Raw genomic sequence first — 20,292 nt, 5'->3', positions numbered from 1 at the left:
CTGCCTCATGTTTCTTGATCCTTTATTTTTTAATATGTTAAACTGAAAATGTGGATTGCTTGTTGTTCTTGTCAATAAACACTTCTTTTAGAATACCACTTTGAGGTTAGGAAAACCCAAATGCAGATTAGTCTTCAAACAGATAGGCAAGCAAGGGACCCAATATTTGCACATGGTCTTCCATTTTTTCAGCAAAGGAAAAAAAATTAATTCACATGAAAAAACAAAACATGCTTTCATGTGCTTTAAATTTTTTTTTTAGCCTCAGTAGCTTGTGGTATGTCTTTAGAAGAACGGAGATAATGTTTCATATCTTTCTCCCATTTGGAACCCACCAATTTATTTCTATGATTTTTGAATCAAAAGTAAAATAAATAGAAACACATGATAAAACCATGTAGCACTTTTCAAAGCATACCCAATTAATCCTTACAATACTCTTGTTAGATAGGACTTTTATCACTGCTTTTCAGATGGTGAGATTCTGGCAACAAAGGCAACTTTAAGCTAGCATTACCTAATATGTAAAGCGCTTGAGTTCTGCAACCATAACAACATAACGGGCTCCTCTTTGTGTACCTTAGTTTTTAAAATAATGGCAAGAAACTCAGAAGTTCCATCATGGGGCACCCTTCTGAATCTGCAAGGAGCTGTGGGTCTGGGAGCTCTCTGCCCATCTCAGCTCTTGTGCAGAGAAGCAGCTGCTGGGGTAAGTGGCCATCATCATCTGCATGGAGCAAGGTGTGTAAAGGAGAATGAGCCACAGGATTCCTGGAGCCCATTGCAGGGCCCAGAGGGCGGCCCCTTCTTAGACACCTGGAGATCACTGCCGTTTGCCTGTCCATGACCTGATCATGTATACCTTGTGCTCTGTCTCTTCAAACTTCTTTCATACTGTCTTTTCAAAATCCCTGACTCCTCATCCCATCCTCCTTGCTTCTCTGGTTTCATCTTCTAGCCTCTGCCGTAGTTTCAGTCTTTTTGCCTAGCAAATCCTGATCTCTCCTTTCCAAACAATTCTCTTGATGCCTGATACCTGAGCAGCTTCAGCAACTCAAGCCCTTTCATTTCCTAATTTGTATTTAAGCAGTGTCACATCCAGTGATGGTCCCATCTGAGATTTTCTTTCCTTCCTCAGACTCCTGTCAGTCTCCTAATCCCCAAAATCCTGTCCCACAGGGAGCAAAGCCAGGTTCCACAATTTGCCAGTGCAGCTCCTGTTTTCAACTCACATTGTTTTTCGCTAGTAATATCTGATCCTCTTTCACCACTAGTTCATCTGACCAGTTTTCTTCACATCACCAGCCTCAGCTACTCACTTCCTCATCCAACCCCATTTTATAATCTCACTTTCCTGTCATCCCTTGTTATCTCTGCTCCTGCCATGGTTCACAGCCCCAACACTCTTCCCCTCCTTTCTGCACTGAGATGAGATTCCTAGTCATACCCACTGAAATTTGAATAATCTGGGCATTTAGCAACTAAAATGTTTTGACTCTGTAAGCACGTGCATCCATCATCACATCCTTGGCATAAATGACACCACTATATTGCCAAGAACAAACACAGAGCCTAGCCTTTTATTTTTTTTATTTTTTTTTAAGGAATGGTAAATTCATTTAAAGATCAAATTACCCTTAAAAGACAAAATTTTCCTCATTCTTGAAAATAGCTGAAGTTTTCTCTGAAAGAGTTCAACAGATGGAAGACATACAGAACAGTAAATGTAATCCCTGGGGGCTGAAGGTCATGAAGTTATCACCAAACTGCATACCTAGTATTATAATGGGAAGTGTCAGGTAATCTTAATAAGTGATGATACTACCGACTACTTGGATGACACACATTGTTCTGACAGAACACTGGATCTTTTATTAGCTTTAATTACATTAAATTAATTTTCTAGTGTTTGACCCAGCTTTTAATTTTATGACCAGTGTCCTGGAAGCCTAGACAGCTAAACATTATTTTGGCACATCACAGTAGGCTAAATTTTCCTTTAACACTGCAGTAAGGCTGTTGACTCAGTGTGCTTAGCAATGATGGAAATGGTATTTCTGCAAGTGATGGATGTGAGTTTTCACTTACTTTTGGTTTCCATTGCACATTCTTTCTCCCCTCTGCAGTTGCTAAGGTTTGTGTTGGGATTACTACTCACGAAATAAAACCTGTTGGAGAGTAGGGAGGCCTAAACAAAATTAAATAGATCTACATAATTCACTGAGATTGAAATCCAAATGAAGCTTCACAGTAGTCCTTTGCATTTGCTGACTTTCATATTTAAAGTACTGAATATTTTTAGTCCTTTAAAAGGACAACGTCTTTTAATATTGTAGGAGATGCTCTTACAGCTGTGATCTAAGCATGGAGGCAAGGCATGGTTTGTAGAAAAAGGTAATACCTTTTCCTAGACCAGGAGAAGAACTTCTGTGCCTAAAAGCTGATCTAATAAAAGATACTACGTTCCCTAGAAAGCCTTATTTCTCTTACAACACAATGAGCAAAAGCCAGACTTTCAGCTGAAGTCAGCAGAGTTTTAGTACTCACAATGAGAAAAGCCAAGCATTTGCTACAGGTTCCCTGATGAATTTGTGCACAGAAAAGTTAATTCATGTGACCTTTTTGCCATGCTAGATCACGCTTTCATACCTCAAAACTATTTTGAATAAAGTTCTACAAAATTTCCAGTCCCTATATTGAGGGATTATTAATCCAAAATTAACATCTACCTGAGATTTCAACTCATCACACCAGACCCATAGCTGAAACCTGACAACTGAATTGCTAGCATCTTTATAGTCCATTTAGGAAAATATTTTCAACATACCACAGATGTATTATATCTGAGGGGCAAAGTTATTCTCTGATAACTTTCCAAGACAGATATCTATATTTTTATTTTTATATATATATATCTCTCTATATCTATAATTGGGTATTTCTCCACCTCTCAGGCTAGTCACAGTATTCTTTAAAACGATGCATCCATTGACAGTCTCATAACCTGTTGTCTAAAATCATTAGGACAGATAGATTTTAAAAAAAATTGCACCTCTGGACAGATTCCTTCCCCTTTAAGTTCAGTTGTCCTACATAAACAGCATTCCAGGTCCTTGTCAGAGGATAAGGCACTAGAATTATGGATGAGGTCTACGCACAACCAGTAGAAAGACCCCTGAGGTTTTCCCCAGAAGTACTAAGAATAAATTTGAGCAAACTGCCTAAAATAAAACACGAAGTAAAGTTCAAATAATATCACAGAACTCATGGCAGATATTCTTTATATTGGGAAGCGTTTTGATAATTCAGGGGCGGACTTAGCAGTGAAATCAAGAGGGCCATAATTGCTGTCCTCAGGCATGCACACTATTTCTCCTCTTGTAAGGAACAGCTGGGGGACTGCACAGCTTTCTGTTTCCCACCCTCTGTAATCAGATCTTGATCATGTTTTTCTCTACCACTCTCTGCATTATTTTCTTCACTTATACTTACTTAAATCAAGTATGTAAAAAAATTAGAAAGCCTGTTCTTGTGTGGCATACTACTCAATTTGTAGCTCAGCGGGAGCTGGGTGTTCCAGCTAAGCTGAACATTCATGCTTCAGCTGTGAGCCTATCATCTCATCATTACATGGAGAGACATCAGTCTGAGCTTAGAGTTTTCTGGCTCCTGTGCAGAGAAGCAACTGCCAGGGTAAGCAGCCATCATCATCTGCACAGAGCAGGGCGTTTAAAGAAAGATGAGCCATGGGATTCTTGGTTCCCATTGCAGGGTCTGGAAGGTGTCCCCTTCTTAAACACCCAGAGATTGCTGCCTTTCCCTTGCCTGTGACCCAGTAGTGCATACCCTGTATCCCACCCTCCTTCCTTCTGTCTATCATCTCATCATTACATGGAGAGCACATCAGTCTCAGTGTAGATTTTTCTGACATAGACGTAACATTATATGAAAAAGTGCTCCTAGCACGCAGATGCAACTGTATTGAACATGTTACTGCCAGAAGTCTAGGTATTAATTAATTAATATTTTAGATAAAAAAATATAAATAGAATTTTACATGGTGAGGAAATATTGATATAGTCTAATTGAGCTAAATCAGGTGTAATACAGAGTCCAGTTAGGCATCTAAACTCCCTGTAATGCCAATGGTGATGCGGGAACTTGAAGAGTGTCTATCAAAATGTTGAGTTAGCTGCCAAAAGTTCGAGGACCTCCAAACTGTCCTTCTGACACAGGGTATAGAGACAAGAAAATAAAGCACCATGCTTCAGTTTCAGATTAGAAAGGCAGTAGGTTCCTTTTGCTTTCAGGTTATTAACACTGAAATGAACTGCCAGCATCAGTGCTGTCACCAGGCATCAAAAATGACATGAACCAGTGTTCAACAAGAAATGAAATCATGAGACTGACACGGAAAAAGAAGATCAAAATAAAAAGGTGCTATTGTGCAGAAGAGAGAAAAATGAACCTCAGTCTTCTGCATTTCTGATAGAATGACACATTATTTATCGACTGGAATGGGTATGTTAACCTTAAACAAAAGGTTAGTGTTTTCACACTGCAGTGTTTGAGTCTTGTTTTCTCACTACTGCCTCTTCACCTGCAGAACAGAAAACTTTTTTGGAAGAGGTACTCAGATGGCTGTTGCAAGGAGTTGTCAGAGAATCACTTTTGCTGGAGCAAGAGCAAAGCAGAGGGATCATTTTTCATAGCCTGTCAGCTTTAGCCACTTCATTATCCACTGTGATACCAGAAGAGCAACATGAGCTTTCAGAGGTCACCAGTGCTGCTGGTTGAGCATGGATGAGCTATTCGTACAGTTAGACAACTGTGATGCAAAGTCACTGGGGAAAGAGAAACTGGGTTCTTCTAAAGGACCATGTCTCTCTCTGTCCAAATGGAATAGGATAGCATTTATCTTTTTCTGTGGTGCTTGAGATAAACTTACTGTTCTTTAGTGAAGTTCTGGGTTTATGAAAGGCAGGTCATGCCTGACTAACCTGATCTCCTTCTATGACCAGGTGATCTCCTTAGTGGATGAGGGAAAGGCTGTGGATTTAGTCTACCTAGACTTCAGTAAAGCCTTTGACACCATTTCCCACAGCATTTTCCTGGAGAAACTGACTGCTCATGGCTTGGATGGGTGCACTCTTCGCTGGGTAAAGAACTAGCCGGATGGCCGGGCCCAAAGTGTTGTGGTGAATGGAGTTAAAACCAGTTGGCAGCCAAAGTGGTGTTCCCCAGGGCTTGGTATTGGGGCCAGTTTTGTTTAATATCTTTATCAATGATCTGGACGAGGGGATTGAGTGCACCCTCTGTGCATTTGCAGATGACACCAAGTTGGGTGGGTGTGTTGGGTAGGAAGGCTCTGCAGAGGGATCTGGACAGGCTGGATCGATGGGCCTAGGCCAATTGTAAGAGGTTCAACAAGGCCAAGTGCCGAGTCCTGCACTTGGGTCATAACAACCCTACGCAACGCTACAGGCTTGGGGACGAGTGGCTGGAAAGCTGTCTGGTGGAAAAGGGCCTGGGGGTGTTGATCAACAGCCGGCTGAAGATGAGCCAGCAGTGTGCCCAGGTGGCCAAGAAGGCCAACGGCATCCTGGCCTGTATCAGAAACAGTGTGGCCAGCAGGAGCAAGGGAAGTGATTGTCCCCCTGTACTTGGGCTGGTGAGGCCGCACCTCGAATCCTGTGTTCAGTTTTGGGCCCCTCACTACAAGAAGGACATTGAGGTGCTGGAGCACGTCCAGAGAAGGACGACAAAGCTGGTGAGGGGTCCGGCGCACAGGCCTTATGAGGAGCAGTTGAGAGAGCTGGGGTGGTTTAGCCTGGAGAAGAGGAGGCTGAGGGGAGACCTTATCACTCTCTACAACTACCTGAAAGGAGAATGTCGAGAGGTGGATGCTGGTCTCTTCTCCCAAGTGACAAGTGATAGGACAAGAGGAAATGGCCTCAAGTTGCATCATGGGAGGTTTAGATTGGATATTAGGAAAAACTTCTTCACTGACAGGGTTGTCAGACACTGGAACAGGCTGTCCAGTGAAGTGGTGGAGTCACCATCCCTGGAGGCATTTAAAAGATGTGTGGATGAGGCACTCAGGGACATGGTTTAGTGGTGGACTTAGCAGGGTTTACAGTTGGACATGATGACCTTAAAGGTCTTTTCCAACCTAAACGATTCTATGATTCTATGATTCCATAGCTGATTTTTGAATGTACTTTCCCTGATGTGGTTTTTTCCATCAGGGACAAAGGTATGTTAAAAAGTGTAACTCAATGGAGCAATCACATTCGAGGAGGACTAATGACGGAAAGTGTCCTGCAAGTTAACTTTCTGTATAGCTCTTTGTATAGCTGTTCTTGTCTTAGGTTGCAATTATCACCCTTCATAAGCTATTTCAGAAGTTATATTGGACGTGGCCATGCTCTATATTTTTCTAGAGAATTTTAACGTATGGAAAAAATTAGTCAGCTAATGGTTTCACCACTATTAATTGAAAGTTGTCTCAACATACAAGACAGGTGCCTAGCGCAAGACTGCATAGTGCATTGCAGTGTATGCACAGCAATGACTTCCTCAGTGCAATTTTAAATAATGTGTCCAGTGATGGCCAGCACCAGATTACAAACAGCTACAGGCATGTAAGAGGCAGAACTGGACCTGGTTTGAATACATGAACTGTGCCAATGCCTTTGAGTTTTGGCAAAACTCCTATGTGCTCACGGCATATTTCACAAAATACATGTGACATTTCCCACGGAGAAAGTGGTCCAAATTCAGACAAAGGGACAAAGGTGCCATGCAAAGAGCAGAAGGATCTTCAGGGCCACCATTTTCTGCTTTGCAGAGGAACACCAGAGGAGAGGGGGCAGGTGAAACTTTTGCTCCTCCCTGTTGCACCATCAGAGAGGAGATTTGTTAGGGCCCAGGCCTCATACAGAATTTTTTCCTCTCAGGAGAGGCAGAAAACAAAGGCAGATTTTAACTCTGACCTAAAGAACAGCACAGCATGGCCCTTGCCTTAGGCCTTATAAGTTAGTGATTTAGGCCTTGTTTCCATAGTCAACCATGAGAATCCCCACCTCCTCTATTTGCACCTCCCCACCCACTCTCAGCCAATGTTTTCCTTCAAAGGAAAGCAAGTTTCCATTGGGAGACCACATCACCGACTCCTTCAGCCTGCCACAGAGGATGGGACTACAGAGAATATGAAAGGATCCTTCCCTTCCCTGTGCCACCTCCATAGATCTCTCAGCCTAAGATAGCTCAAGGCACAGAACCATGGGAGCAGGCTTGCTAAGCCTTCTCCTAAGACAGCTCATTTGGTACCTGCCCGATCCCGAAAGTGAAGCACTGCATAACAAACTCCAGGGCCTAGGATGCCCCTGCTAATATTAGATTAGCTGAAAATCTGAAGAAAATAAAGGTAAAACTTCAGTGGAAATTAAGTACAAGTTATGTTATGTTTATTCTTATGTTGCTGCATATCCCCTCTAGTCCTTTCAAAGCCAATTTCTTTGCAGTGGCCAGCACCTTGCAGAAGAACATGGCTACTGATCATTTTTGCTGCTTCCTCATTGACAGGCAGTACAAATGGAGGAGTCTGAATATCTGACCTTTCTTCCAAACAGAAACAACATAAACAGCAAGACAACAATGTCATTGTTTCTCATCCCAAGAGCAGTTTTGCCTGCAGGTAATGGTGCTGAATGAACCAATGATGCACGATGCTGAAACTGATGCACGATGACAAAGGCGTAGCAATACTTACTGCTGAACCAGAAGGATGCAAAGCAAGAGAAATTCCTCCTTTGCGGTGTATTCCTCTCATTCAAAACAAGCCTTGCTCTGCCTCAGGCAGCTCCACTTTTATGACCGAAATCAAGCAATTTCCTCTGTATTTTTCATACTTATGTGTACTGTCCTCAAGAAATTATCTCAGTGAGGGACTCCTATAGGGAAAAACGTTTCTGTTCCCCCTTTCCAACATGCTATTTTTTAGTGACTATGATGGGCTAGATCAGCATTACTCCATTCAGTGCAGAAGGACTGTGGCACCAGAGCACCAACAGAGAAAATTCTTGAACTCATGAATCAAATGTTTAGGGAGCATGCAGGGGAAAGTGTGTGGGAGTACTGGAGCAATGCTTGTGCCAGCTTTGCAGATTTATTACTACAATATCATCACGGTCAACATAATTAAACCTCCCACTATAGGTCTCTTCGTCTACTGCATTACAACTGATACCACTCTCACCACCGACAGAATATTTTCTTGACACAAAACAGCTTTCCACACACCTGCTAGCTCTGGGGTATGGAGATGCAACTACTCAAAAAGACTTTATTGGAAAATTATGGGGTGTAATTTGGACTTCTGAGTGTTTTTTCCCATTTCTCTTCTGCCCAACATTTTCTTTTAATATTGCATATATTGAACTCTATGGCAGGGGGAATGGACCAAAAAGGACTTTATATTAGATTCTAAATGAAATTCTTCTTCATTTAGAAACAGAAGATGATAGCCTAGACATGAAGCATTTGAGGTCAATGTTGAATTAACTTCCTCCGTTTCAACTAATTAAAAATGTCTGTGTGTTCTGCTTTGAAGAGGAAAAAAATAAGCGTGCTGGAGATTCCAGCATATTGCTGTATTTACAGCATGGTGTCTCTTTCACAGGTAAATTCTAGTGGGAGTTATAGATAACTGTCTTTTAAAAAATAACAGTTTTCTTGTCTGTTAGAGAGTGAGCAATTACTTTTTTGCAGTTAATGAGTGGTTCTTGTTTTCATCAGTAGGTTCAGATATTTTGAAGATATTTTACTCTGTGTTTGATACATTTGATGGCTAATTATTTTATTTCAAATCTGCGTTAAAACTTGAACTGCATGTTTGTGAAAACCAAAATTCTTTCTATTAATTCAGTGCAGGATGTCTATTTTTGAAGACTGCCTCAGGTACAACTTGACTTTTACAGTTTAAAAATAAAGAAAAAATATTTAAAAAATAAAAGGTATTCAAAAAAACCCCTGACCTCCCCACCCTGTCTCAAACTATTTAGTAGAAAGAAAATGTTTTGCTACTGAAGAAGACGTGCTCTAAATTTTTGACAGAACTTGGTGCACCTCCTTTAACTTCAGTACTCTGAAGGTTCTGTATTTTAAAAGATTCAGTAGATAAGAAGTGATGCTTTGGGTTATGGCCTTTTGATTCCACAATCATCAAACCAGAGTAGCATAAGCCATTGGAAGAAACAAAGAAATGAACTTTGACTGGCCTTTGGAGGATGCTCTTTCTGATTTGCTTCATTAATGGAGACAGTAAAACTGAAGCTTAATATGAAATACCATGAGCAATAAGCATGAAATTTGTGCACTGCAGTACAAATCTGTTCCCCAAATATTCTCATTTCAGGGGAGGATTCTTCTGGCACAATGCCTGGGCTGCTGGCCACAGCCTGCTTGGCTGCCTTGCCCTGTGCCTAGCCTCTTTAGCAGCTGGTGCTGCTCCCAGGCAATGCACTCAGCTCCTGCTCCCCCAGCTTATTATTTTTTTTTTTTTCTTAGAAAAACATGTTTCTAAATTTAGTTTAGGGACATCAAGCCAGGTGTTGAATCACAAACATGTTCCTGCTACCAAACATAAGCAGTGTGTGCATACATTTCTACAGATATATTTTCTGCATGGAGAATTGCACTGTTCTGAAGAATATATCTCAATCCATTGTGCAATTGATGCTTTGAATTTAGGAGTAATTTATGATTATTTAAAGTCTTCTAAATCTACTAATACATTAACCAAAACCAAAATACGCCACTCTTGAAAAATAAGAGTTTGCATATGCACACTGGGCTTGCATTGATTTCATTAAACTGGCCCAAATTCTGCATAACTGGCATTTACTCACCAGAAACATTGTTCCCTCCGTGTGCTGTAGGCAAGAGTGTGTGTGCAATGAAGTCATTAGCTAAACACAGGAAAGGAAAGACAAAATCATGTTTTAACAAACTTGTCTCTACGCTAGAAACATCTGACAGGCAAAAAAACGCTTCACATTTAATATCTTCTTGACATATGAAAGGGAGGGATAAGTAAAAAGCTCTCTATTCCCACCTTTCAACATGGGAGCAGGAAGAACAAAAGCCCTGACTCTAAAACCTCCATCTTTGGGCCTGAGGAGAGAACTTTTATATCTACATTTCCAGCGGACTTTTCTCTTCTGCCTCCTCAACAGGAGATGGATATTAAAGACACAAGGAAGAAGGCTGGTCAGGTCCCTGTTCATTTTCATTCCACCCATGTTAGGAAGGGGGATAAGGTTATTTAAAAGTTCCTGTCCAAGAAACAATCTGAAACTCCTTTTCTGAGCTTTCAGCTTTATCAACCTCCAGAACAGAAAACTTACATTGGTATCAATTTTACTTCACATTAAAGATTTTATTGCAGCTTGGGGTGTTTAAAGTGTTCTCTGAAATCAGCAGCTTGAAATTCAAATATATATGCTCAGCACGAAGAGCCTGGAAAAATAAAGCATTTTCTACTTTAATGATCTCTGTTTTGAGGTGAAAAATTAGCTGCTCACCTTAGGGTCTCACTGTAAATCCAAAGGATGAAATTATTCGCAATTGCATGCCTTGCCCATTATTCCTTTCCAATACATGTAACAAATTTAATGTAGGTTGGGCTGGAGCGTGGAGGGAGGGGGGTTGCCCTGTGATACTCAGCAGTCCCTTCCAGCTGCATCTGCTAATAACAGAACCCTATCCAGCACTGCTGAAATCAGGAATTTTGCCACTGACTTGAAAGGCAGCAGGATTTAAAATTACAGAGCATACTGCTTATTTTCTTCCCCTTGACAATATGGCCAGTGCATTCTGGGTAGGAGGCTAAGTTTCCCAACAGTGGTACATAATTTGATCTCTTGACAATAATCCACATGCAGTTAAATGGTGCCTGCATAACATTTTGTGCCTCAGTGGTTAAAGCATATCATCTGGAACCACAAAAGCAAACCAAAGACCAACTCAGAAGTAAAATAATCATTAGGTGGGGAAATGGGGGAAGTGAACAAGGCCTGAAATGCAAACTAGCATGTGGATATCCGAGGATGTTACAGTCATCTTAGTGATCATTTTGAACACAGATAAAAGAGGATAAAGTACTGAAGTACAGAAGTCACTCTGATCCCTATTAAATACCAAATCACAAAGAGCTGTCTGAATATAAAAAGCTATTACTAATAAAGCTTCTGTAGTGTAAGAGGCATTGAGCTCTTTGCAAGTTGAAGTGACTTTTGCCTCTTGTGGTTTCTGGGATTCCAATTTCTATTTGTTTGCTTTATGTTAAGTGAACTATCTGATTCCCTTTGCTCTTTTCTGTTATCTAAGACTCTGCAAGCCTCCCATTCTGAAGCGTAAATCACTTTGAGCTGGAATTTTTTGGGTCTTACGTAAATATACAGCAGAGAGAGGACATGGCCCCATCCCTCCGCACTGCTGCCACTTGTGGTCAGCACGGACGAAGCACCTTTTCTTTCCCATCCTCTAGAGCAAATTAGGCTCTGTGAAACCCAAGAAAGAGTGAACTCCTTATGCTTTCTCCTCCACCTCTAACAAGGATGTATAGTTGATGTGCTCTTCCTGCATACTGAATAGCTGTGGCAAGGACTCCATCTCCCTGAAACAAAACCGCTTCTTCATGCTCCCTCTGAATTTGCAGCTTTCTGCCACAGAAGCACTGCCTCAGCAGGGCATTCTCCAGCATCCCCTGGGAGATACTTTTGCATAACTGCTTTTTCTGTAACCAGTATTGTCCAAATCTGCCCTTGATACAAAACTACATAATATAAACAACAGAATAAAGAGAGCATTTAAGAACTCTACAATTTGTTCTTCCTTCCTCCTGGGAGCTGCAGTATGCATTGACCAGGAAAGAGAACAACACAGGGGCACAAATATATATCCTTCTTCCTTCTGTCCTGCTGTATGATGGGTAATTCAGGAAATAACTGCTCAGTGTGTCAAGATTTAGAAGCTGTGCATTAGTGGCACAGCTGAAACACAAATTCTGTGTCCTCAAATATGAAGGTTTAAAGGTCTATTCCCCCTCACTGCTGAAAGACAGATACAGTGATCCTGAAATGGAGGTCCATGCCCTCAATGCAATTCAGATTTTTAATTAGTTTCTTCCAAAACAGTACAATTTACAATTACCTGTAATTTGTCCACCAGTAATTTCCTTCCTTCTTAACAGAGACACAAACTGCTCCTGGTCTGCAACAGCCAGCCTTTTTTTTTTTAATAAAACTATGCTTGAAGAGTCTTTCTTTAGGTCAACCCCCTTGTTACATGCAGAGAAACGGCACCAGAAATTGTGTGGAGGCAGATCATTAACATCTCCTTACAAATCTCAATTTCTTTAAAAATGAACATTTAGGAATTAGATATAAATGGAAGGAAACACAGTAGCAGTGATTTCCAAGTGGCAGTACCTGTGCACTTTTATTAATATTCAGATGTGTTGTATTAGCACAGAACCTGTATCCAGTCTGCAACCGGCACTCGTATCAAGCTGCTCTATTCAGGTTGCTGCTATGACAACTATCCAGAGGCAAATGTCAGGTCAGCTCCCAGCATACATGTCTAGGCCACAATTGCTTTGTCAGAAGCCTAATAGCCACCTACTCCTACTTCTCTAACAGCTAAAAGCAATATTGTTAAAATTACTAAAGGTTGCAATATTCTTAACACCCCATTCATATGCTACTAAAGCACTGAAAACTTTAGATCTGCCTTCCTTTTATCCCCCAAACTAGAATGGGGGTGAAGAATGTGGTTAAAGTGCCTATTTGCAAATTTATGTTCATTTATGTTTCAGTGTTAACCTGGGATCGTTGAACTTTCTCTTCCTTGGGGGTTAGATACTATCTTTCATTCCACCATGACGATTATTGATATTTAATTTGCCTGGTTACAAATCACAGCATGGAAAAAAATTACAGCTGTCATCCTGATGACAGGTTTCTTAAAAAATGCATTCAGTGTTTATCGTAAAGAACTGCTTTATAGAATCATAGTGCATGAGAGTTTGTGCAAAGTACATAGACTTGCTCTTATCAACTTGAAGAGCTCAAAAAATCAAAGATTTTTTTTACTGAGTTTAGCTTTTATAATTAAATAAACTGGCAGCTTCCACAAGACTCAGAAATACAACCTGCACATTTATCCTAATCTTATTTATCCTAAACTTACATCATATCCAGTCCACTGGCTTTGCAGTCGTATGTGACCGTTACTCTCCTATCTACAAATATAATAATGAATTCTCAAATGTCCAAATTCCTAACTAGTACAAAACAACACGGTGTCAATGAAGCTACATCAATTTTCTAAATGATCTGGCTAACTATACATGACATAAAAAGGTTCATACACTTCAATAGACATAGTATTCTATGATTCACTACTTCTCCTGCTTTCCTATATTCATCCTACTTCCTCACTCCCAGGTGTTCAGATTTTGTCTTGATCGCCAAAGACTTCTTATTCCAATTAGAAGAAAAATGCTCATTTGTAAATTTTGCAACATGACTGCATGCAAAAAGAATCAATTCTAAACAACAAAACAGTGAAACAAAAGGCAGCTGTTGTAAAAAACACGTGTCCAAATAAGGGTGAAGGTAATTTTTTCCTAGTATCATTCTTACTTGCTTTTCTAAAGGAAGATTTCACCTTTTCATCTTCTTTAGTAAAAATAAAGGGGCAGGTCCTCTCACATACTAATGTGTATAAACTACTATTTCATCTTAGATCTCCCCTTGAAGAATTTTCATTGGTCTCTTTGATTTCAGACAGGACAGTAATAAGACTAATCTACCTCCACTTCCCACAGAGTGGGAACACAGCTCCAGGCTTTTTATGATAAGGTTTTATAAAAACTACACCATGCACATACCTGTTCGGAAGAAGCAGAGACTGACAACAGCTAAGCTCTTAAAACGAATTTTCCATTTCTGTGACTGACAACAAGCAGAGCCATAGAGCTGAGGCCTCTGCAGCCGCAGCCCACTAAACAGGCATCCCAATCTCTGTTTACTGCCCAGGACAGTAATGACCAGATGACTTTTTCCAGATTTTTCTACTTATTTAACCAGTCTTCTTTTGCCCAACCAAGACACAATTTGATTTGTAAAGTGAAGGACACAACAAAAGAAGCAATCCTGTTCACCATATGTAATGTATGCATGTAAAAAGGACTGTATTTTAGCTCTGCTTAATTTGTTTCATGACTGCCTTGTTGATAGTAGTCCAGAGCCTCCACTTCAGTGCAACTGCTTCACACTGAATATTGCTAGAGCTGTAATAGAGATCTTGAATGATTATCCCAGGAAAGCATCCCAAAATATCACTCAGAAGTGCAGGAAATCTTAAGGATTCAGACAATGCCTCTTCTATCTCTGACTGAAGCAAGTCATGAAAGTTCAATCCAATTACTGTTTCTACATTTTTTATAAACTGTGATGAAAAATGGCCTCAAAATTCAAGACTGGAGTTACCCTTTTTCAGTATCCAGACTCAGCAGACATGACTTGGAGAGCAACACAAAAGCTGTGCATTGTCTCTGTACCCACTGCCTGATCTGGACTGTGGAAAGATCAACCAAATCCAGTCCAGTGTCATGAGCATTTCACCGTTTGGCAGTAGTATCAGTAAACCTATACAATTTCAATATACAAATCTATAAAATTTATGCAAGGAAATAAATTATTTTTAATATCAGGCAGAATAAAAAAGTGGAAGCGACAGAACTCTTCAGTCAGGTAATAGGTACCAAATATGTAACTTCACGGCACTTAAGCTACTGGCCAACCAACAGAGCTTGATCTCAAGATAATGAAAATGCACTGAAGCTAAAGAGAGCACTTGAGTAACATCTAACACAGTCAGACAGCCAAACCATTATAGTCCAAGCTACCATGACCTAGTAAACACATTTATATTCCTTACAGAGAAGTCTCAGAAACTGACAGTGCTTTTATTTTTGCAGTTTCAAAAACTATGGGAAGTTACTAGTTTCCTGACAGACAAGATCACACTGAGTTTCCCATTATGAAATAAATTATTGCCATGAAAAAACCTAATTTTGAAAATAAGTAATTGATGCCAGCGAGACCAGTTTTCATTAACTTACTTTTAAACTTGGATTTTTGAAGGCAGAAATTTTCAGGCTTGAGTTAGGAAATACAAAGATCACGTGAGTGGAATTTAAGGCATATAAGTAGAAGGATGGCTTCTTCCTGCTTCAGACCTAACTTTATCAGACTTAATATCACTAGATCAGGGCTATATTAAACACTGCAGCTATCAGAAATACTTCTACAAAGTCATTCATAAGATGCAGTATTTGTGTGCGCACAGACACGCATAACTGGAGAGGTTTCTTCTGAAGAGATAATAAATCTGTGCACAGAATTATGAGTATATAAAGCCAATCCTTCACATTTGATACTTGTGAATGAAACAGCTATTAGTCAGGAGCGTGGTCAATACTCTATCTGTTCAAAAGAAAAATTGAGCTCTTCGAAGTTTCCACAGTTTTGACTTTTAAGCTGGTTCTTTTTGCTGAGCAATAATTGAGATGGTTTTTCATCAAACCACTGTTAAAATGAACACTGTAAGCAAAAATATATTTAGTTTGGAAATTCATATTATTTTACCGAAGTACAGACTTCCATTTGGGACGTACATGCAGCATGCTCAAAACTTCCTGTTCAGGGACTGTGTTGTGCCAAGGAGAGGAGAAGAAATGGAGAAGAGGAGGAAAGAGCATAAAAAAGACAAGAAAATGAATTCAGGAAGCTGCTGAAGTTTTGTCTTAGCTTCAGGACTGGGCATAATACTCATTGTGTTCTTAATACTTTCACATTTTATGGGTAATATTCTGAAAAAGGTAGTGGTGGGGATGCAAATTACACCTCACTTTGAGGCAGATCACCCCTCTGGAGAATAAAAGGCAGACCCTCACTGTGCTGCATGCAGGAATAAAGCAGCTTTAATGCAGTACTTCCATTCAGCTCTGAGGGGAAGTGCTGAATGAGTGCTCTTACCAGATCTTCTTAACAATCTACTTTCCAGGACTCTCTAACGCTTGTCCTTCATTAGAATATCTCTTGATATAATTTATGAAGTGGTAATTTTCATTATCCAAATCTTATTTCCCCTTTTCTCCTCCCAAATTTCCACTGAAGAGTCCTCAAAGCCCGAGTCTACCCATTGGTATAATGCCCAATTTTGGAAATTTACATTTAAAAAGGAAAAGTAGAGCCAAGTTAGCAAGAAAACAAGGCTTTTTTTTTTTTTTTTTTTTTTTTTTAGAGCTATGGAACAGTAAAAACAACATGCTGAACTGAACATTTTCAACCTTTCTCTATTTAAGAAAAATATCCAATGAAAATATTTCATTTTGGATATATGTAAGAAAAGTGAAGAACATTTAAAAGTAAGTAAAAGGAAAAAATGGGAGGACGAGAATGATAGAGCTCTTTTATCTATAAGGCACTCTCCCTGGATGTGAGGATAGAGGTCCACTTCGCATCTCAGCATAAGAACCGAGCAGAGTAGTGTGTGTTAAATACCCCACTGAGAAATATTCTGGAATGCTTTGCTCTCAAATCTACTTTGCTAACGTCACATACTTGGAATAATTAATTAAATTTCAGTGAACTGGGGCTAGAACCAAGGTTTTCTATGTCTCTAATGACTTAACTATTCTGCCCTGCAGGGTAAATTTCTCCCTGTAAGTTTTATGAAGCTACCTAACACACAATCCCATATTTTTTTCCAGCCAAAACTATTCAGCAAATCCATCCTGAATTCACAAATAGTTTTGCAAGCACCAAAGGTACATTAACCTGGCTAATTTACTGCTTGCCAAATCAAATGGCTGGTGCTATTTGCAACTGTCTGCACAGTTCTCCCAGAACTCGCTGCCAAAAAGAGAAGGGAACTAAAGGAAGCAGAACACAGCACCTGTTCTTCACAGGCAACTTTGCTACTTTAACATCACAATTGTAATTAAGATGGTCACTTTGGAGCCATCCTGCCTACAGATTTTGAATTCTGTAAGGAAAAGTAAAGACATACCTCTCCCCTCAACAGTAACTGCTAACAAATCCTTCCGTGACAGTTACATGACAAATAAAAGAAAGAAAAAACTATTAATAAGCTTTTTTACTTCTGCCTACAGTTTTAAAATTGTTTTTCTTTCAGCAGCTCTCTTGCTCCCTGGAGAGTATTACGGGATACTCATCTAAATCACTCAAAAACTCTGCCTCACCCTGCCTGGACCAAGGAACTGAGCTACTATTTTTGTGATTACTGGGGACAGGTTAGTAGTCTCCAGCTGGTGCAATGAAAGTAACTGATGTTTGTACAAGTCTCTTCTAGTTCTCCTTGGTGTAAGCACATCAACTTTGTAGCTTTTTTTTTTTTGTTTGTTTTTGTTTTTTAATTGTTACTGAAAAATCAGAGAACAAATGAGAGAATATAAAACCTGCACAATCTGTATGAGCGCCACTTCTAAACAAGCCATACTTAACATTACAGTACCTTGACATCCCATGTGATTTGTAATCTTAAAGCAAATGTACCACAATTATGAAAACACTATAAAAATTATAACAGCAGAAAGATATAGCAATATCCACTCTCAGCTCTTAAGCTATCAGTGTTCTAAGGATAGTAGTAGGAATCTTTATTTAGTTAGGTCAGGACCTGAAAGAATTCAATGGACTATGTACAAAAAAAAAAAAATGTTCTTTTAAAAATTGTTCTTCTCCACAAAAAAAGTTCATCTACCATGACTGAGGCATATGTTGGAACAAGTGAGATATTTGACTTTATGAAAATCATGAAGAGAAATAAAGCATAATCATCTTTGCAATAAGAATGCTAGACATTCACCGTATCTGTGAAGCATCTAAATAATCAAAGCCTGGAACAAGCCACCAGTTTGATTTTAAAAAAAATGAAAGAAAACATGCAATTCTCAGCAAATTAAAAATAATGAAATCCTAACACACAGTAGAATAGGTGAATAATCACATAAGAAAATATAAAATAAATATTGATAGGAGCTTTAAAAACTCACTGATAAGGCAATTGACAGCATTTTGGTATATATCACAATAACTTTTCTGTTTCAGGCAAATAGGTATTTTCAGAAACACACTATTTCACCTTACATTTACAAATGCATACACATTTTGAAAGACAGTATGTGCAGATAAACACACTGACTCATGGATACATGCATCATTTCTGTTATTGATGTAAATTATATATACTGTATGTTCTGTTCCTTTAAACTCTAGTATGCAGATTACACAATCTGCCCTCAAAATCTACAACCGTTAAAAAGCAAATATATAGCTTTATCTAGCTGGACATCATAAATATACTAGGTACCCTCAAACAGCTTATGTAAATATAGACAGACATGCTTGTGTATTCATTTAAAGAACTACAGCTATTATATTTTAATTATTCTTGCTAGCAAGAAACATATAAGGGATTCCACCACCCTTCTGCATGGCATCCTATGTAAATGAGTCCAGTGCATTTATAAATATGGATGTGGTAGACCCCCAAACAACACAGTACCTGCTGTCTATCCAACCGCATCCTTTTTGCAGCATTTCTGCTTTCACTCTCACAGGCGGAAGCCAGGATACTCTCTGCAACTGCTGAAGTAAGGTGTGAGGGAATAGGTCGTGACTATGAGAGAAAAAAGAAACAGAAATTATTTCTAGCATAATCCACGACACCCTTTTTCAAAGCACACAATACCGTCACCTAGGCAGGAAAGTCCGCTCATTGAAATGTAGTTTATACCAACAAAACAAGGAAATGGAACTTGTAAAGATGAAAAATGAAACTAGTTAGATGTTAAAGCTGCAGCTGATCCATAGATCCATGAGAAGCCCTTTCCCCCCACAGCTCTATTGTCCAGTGTGTTTAGTCTGGCTCATTAAGCTGTACTTTGAACAGACAGTGGCATATTCTCTGTGTTCCAGCAGCACCCTGGCTGTCTGATTCTTGTTAAGAAAACTGAAAGGCTTTTTATCCTGTACAGCATGTGACAGAGATGAGTAGTGGTTTTTTATAGTCATAAAAAAACAAAACAAAAAACCCCAAGTGATAGAGTTGAAACATCACTCAAAACATTAACAGATTGTCAGATCGTTTCAGAGCAGTCTCAATCTGTAGTATATGAATATTTGCATTCCTTGCTGCAACATGACTGATATAATTAAAATTAGTTAAAAAAAAATCTGTTTTTCTTTTGATAATGCCAGCCTTCCAACAATGTAGATATTTTGTGGTTCAACTAGATATGGTTCATTTTTTCCAGTTCAAAACCTCTCATTACTAATTTCATAGCATTTACATGTTTTAGGTTAAAGGTGCCATGAATCCAAAAAACCCAAGGGAATGCTAAAATCCTTTGCTGGTTATGAACTCCAATATGGTCTTCCCTACCAGTTCATTAAGAAGAATATTTACACACCTTTTTTTCCTAATTACATACCAAACAATCTTTCTGAAAGATGAAGCTCACAATAAAACTTCTTCATTAATATACAAAGATATAACTGAACTACCAAGAAAATAAAGAAAATGGGGTAATAACATAGATACTGATATACATATAAGCCCATTCCAGAGACTGCAATTTATTGAACTGGTTCTGAACTTTCATAAATTTTCAAAGCTTCATTGAACTCAAAAGTATGTAAATTTATACCTACTGAGGAACTGACCATATGTGTGGGGGTTTTGGAGTGTGTTTTTGTTGTTGTTTGTTTGTTTTCAGGTTTTTTTTTAAAGAATTATACCTTCTTACTCCTAAAAGCATAAATATGAACCTGCTATGAAATGTCACTGAGTTTTGGAAGCAAGTTTTGAAGTATTACCTGTCAGTTCTTAGACAAGCTTAGAAGAGATTCATTGTATGGGCTCAACTGATTTTATGGTTTTCATAGCATTCCAGAAACTAAGGAGCCAACCATTACATTTTTACCTTTAAAAATTAAAGTCCATTTATTGACTTTGGATGTGCTCTGCAGAATGCCAGTTTTTTATCTGACACTGTACTTTCTCTAATACATGGGACCACAGTCTGTCTGGGACCAGAAGCTGAACTAGCTTTTAGAAATAGACAGGGATTTATGGGTCTCCCTCACTAGTGCAATAGGCATATTTCTCCCCACTCATCCAAGAGCAAGCTCT

General features: G+C 39.2%; 1 protein-coding gene across 6 annotated transcripts in view; it reads right to left on the bottom strand.

Moving 5' to 3' along the window:
- Positions 1–20,292, bottom strand: part of NOL4 (nucleolar protein 4) — a 197,510-nt gene that overhangs the window by 15,645 nt on the left and 161,573 nt on the right. For 5 of the 6 annotated variants that reach the window (XM_059815317.1, XM_059815319.1, XM_059815315.1 and 2 more), the window contains one exon: positions 18,664–18,777. The exons of the other annotated variant lie outside the window; for it this stretch is intronic. In XM_059815317.1, the coding sequence (XP_059671300.1) occupies positions 18,664–18,777 (114 nt within the window). The remainder of the gene's footprint in view (positions 1–18,663; positions 18,778–20,292) is intronic. 6 annotated transcript variants of the gene reach the window in all.

This window comes from Gavia stellata, chromosome 3, assembly GCF_030936135.1.
Source record: "Gavia stellata isolate bGavSte3 chromosome 3, bGavSte3.hap2, whole genome shotgun sequence".
Lineage (NCBI taxonomy): Eukaryota > Metazoa > Chordata > Aves > Gaviiformes > Gaviidae > Gavia > Gavia stellata.
The sequence above is the reverse complement of the archived record's forward strand: the minus strand, read 5'-3'. Positions and strand labels throughout refer to the sequence as shown.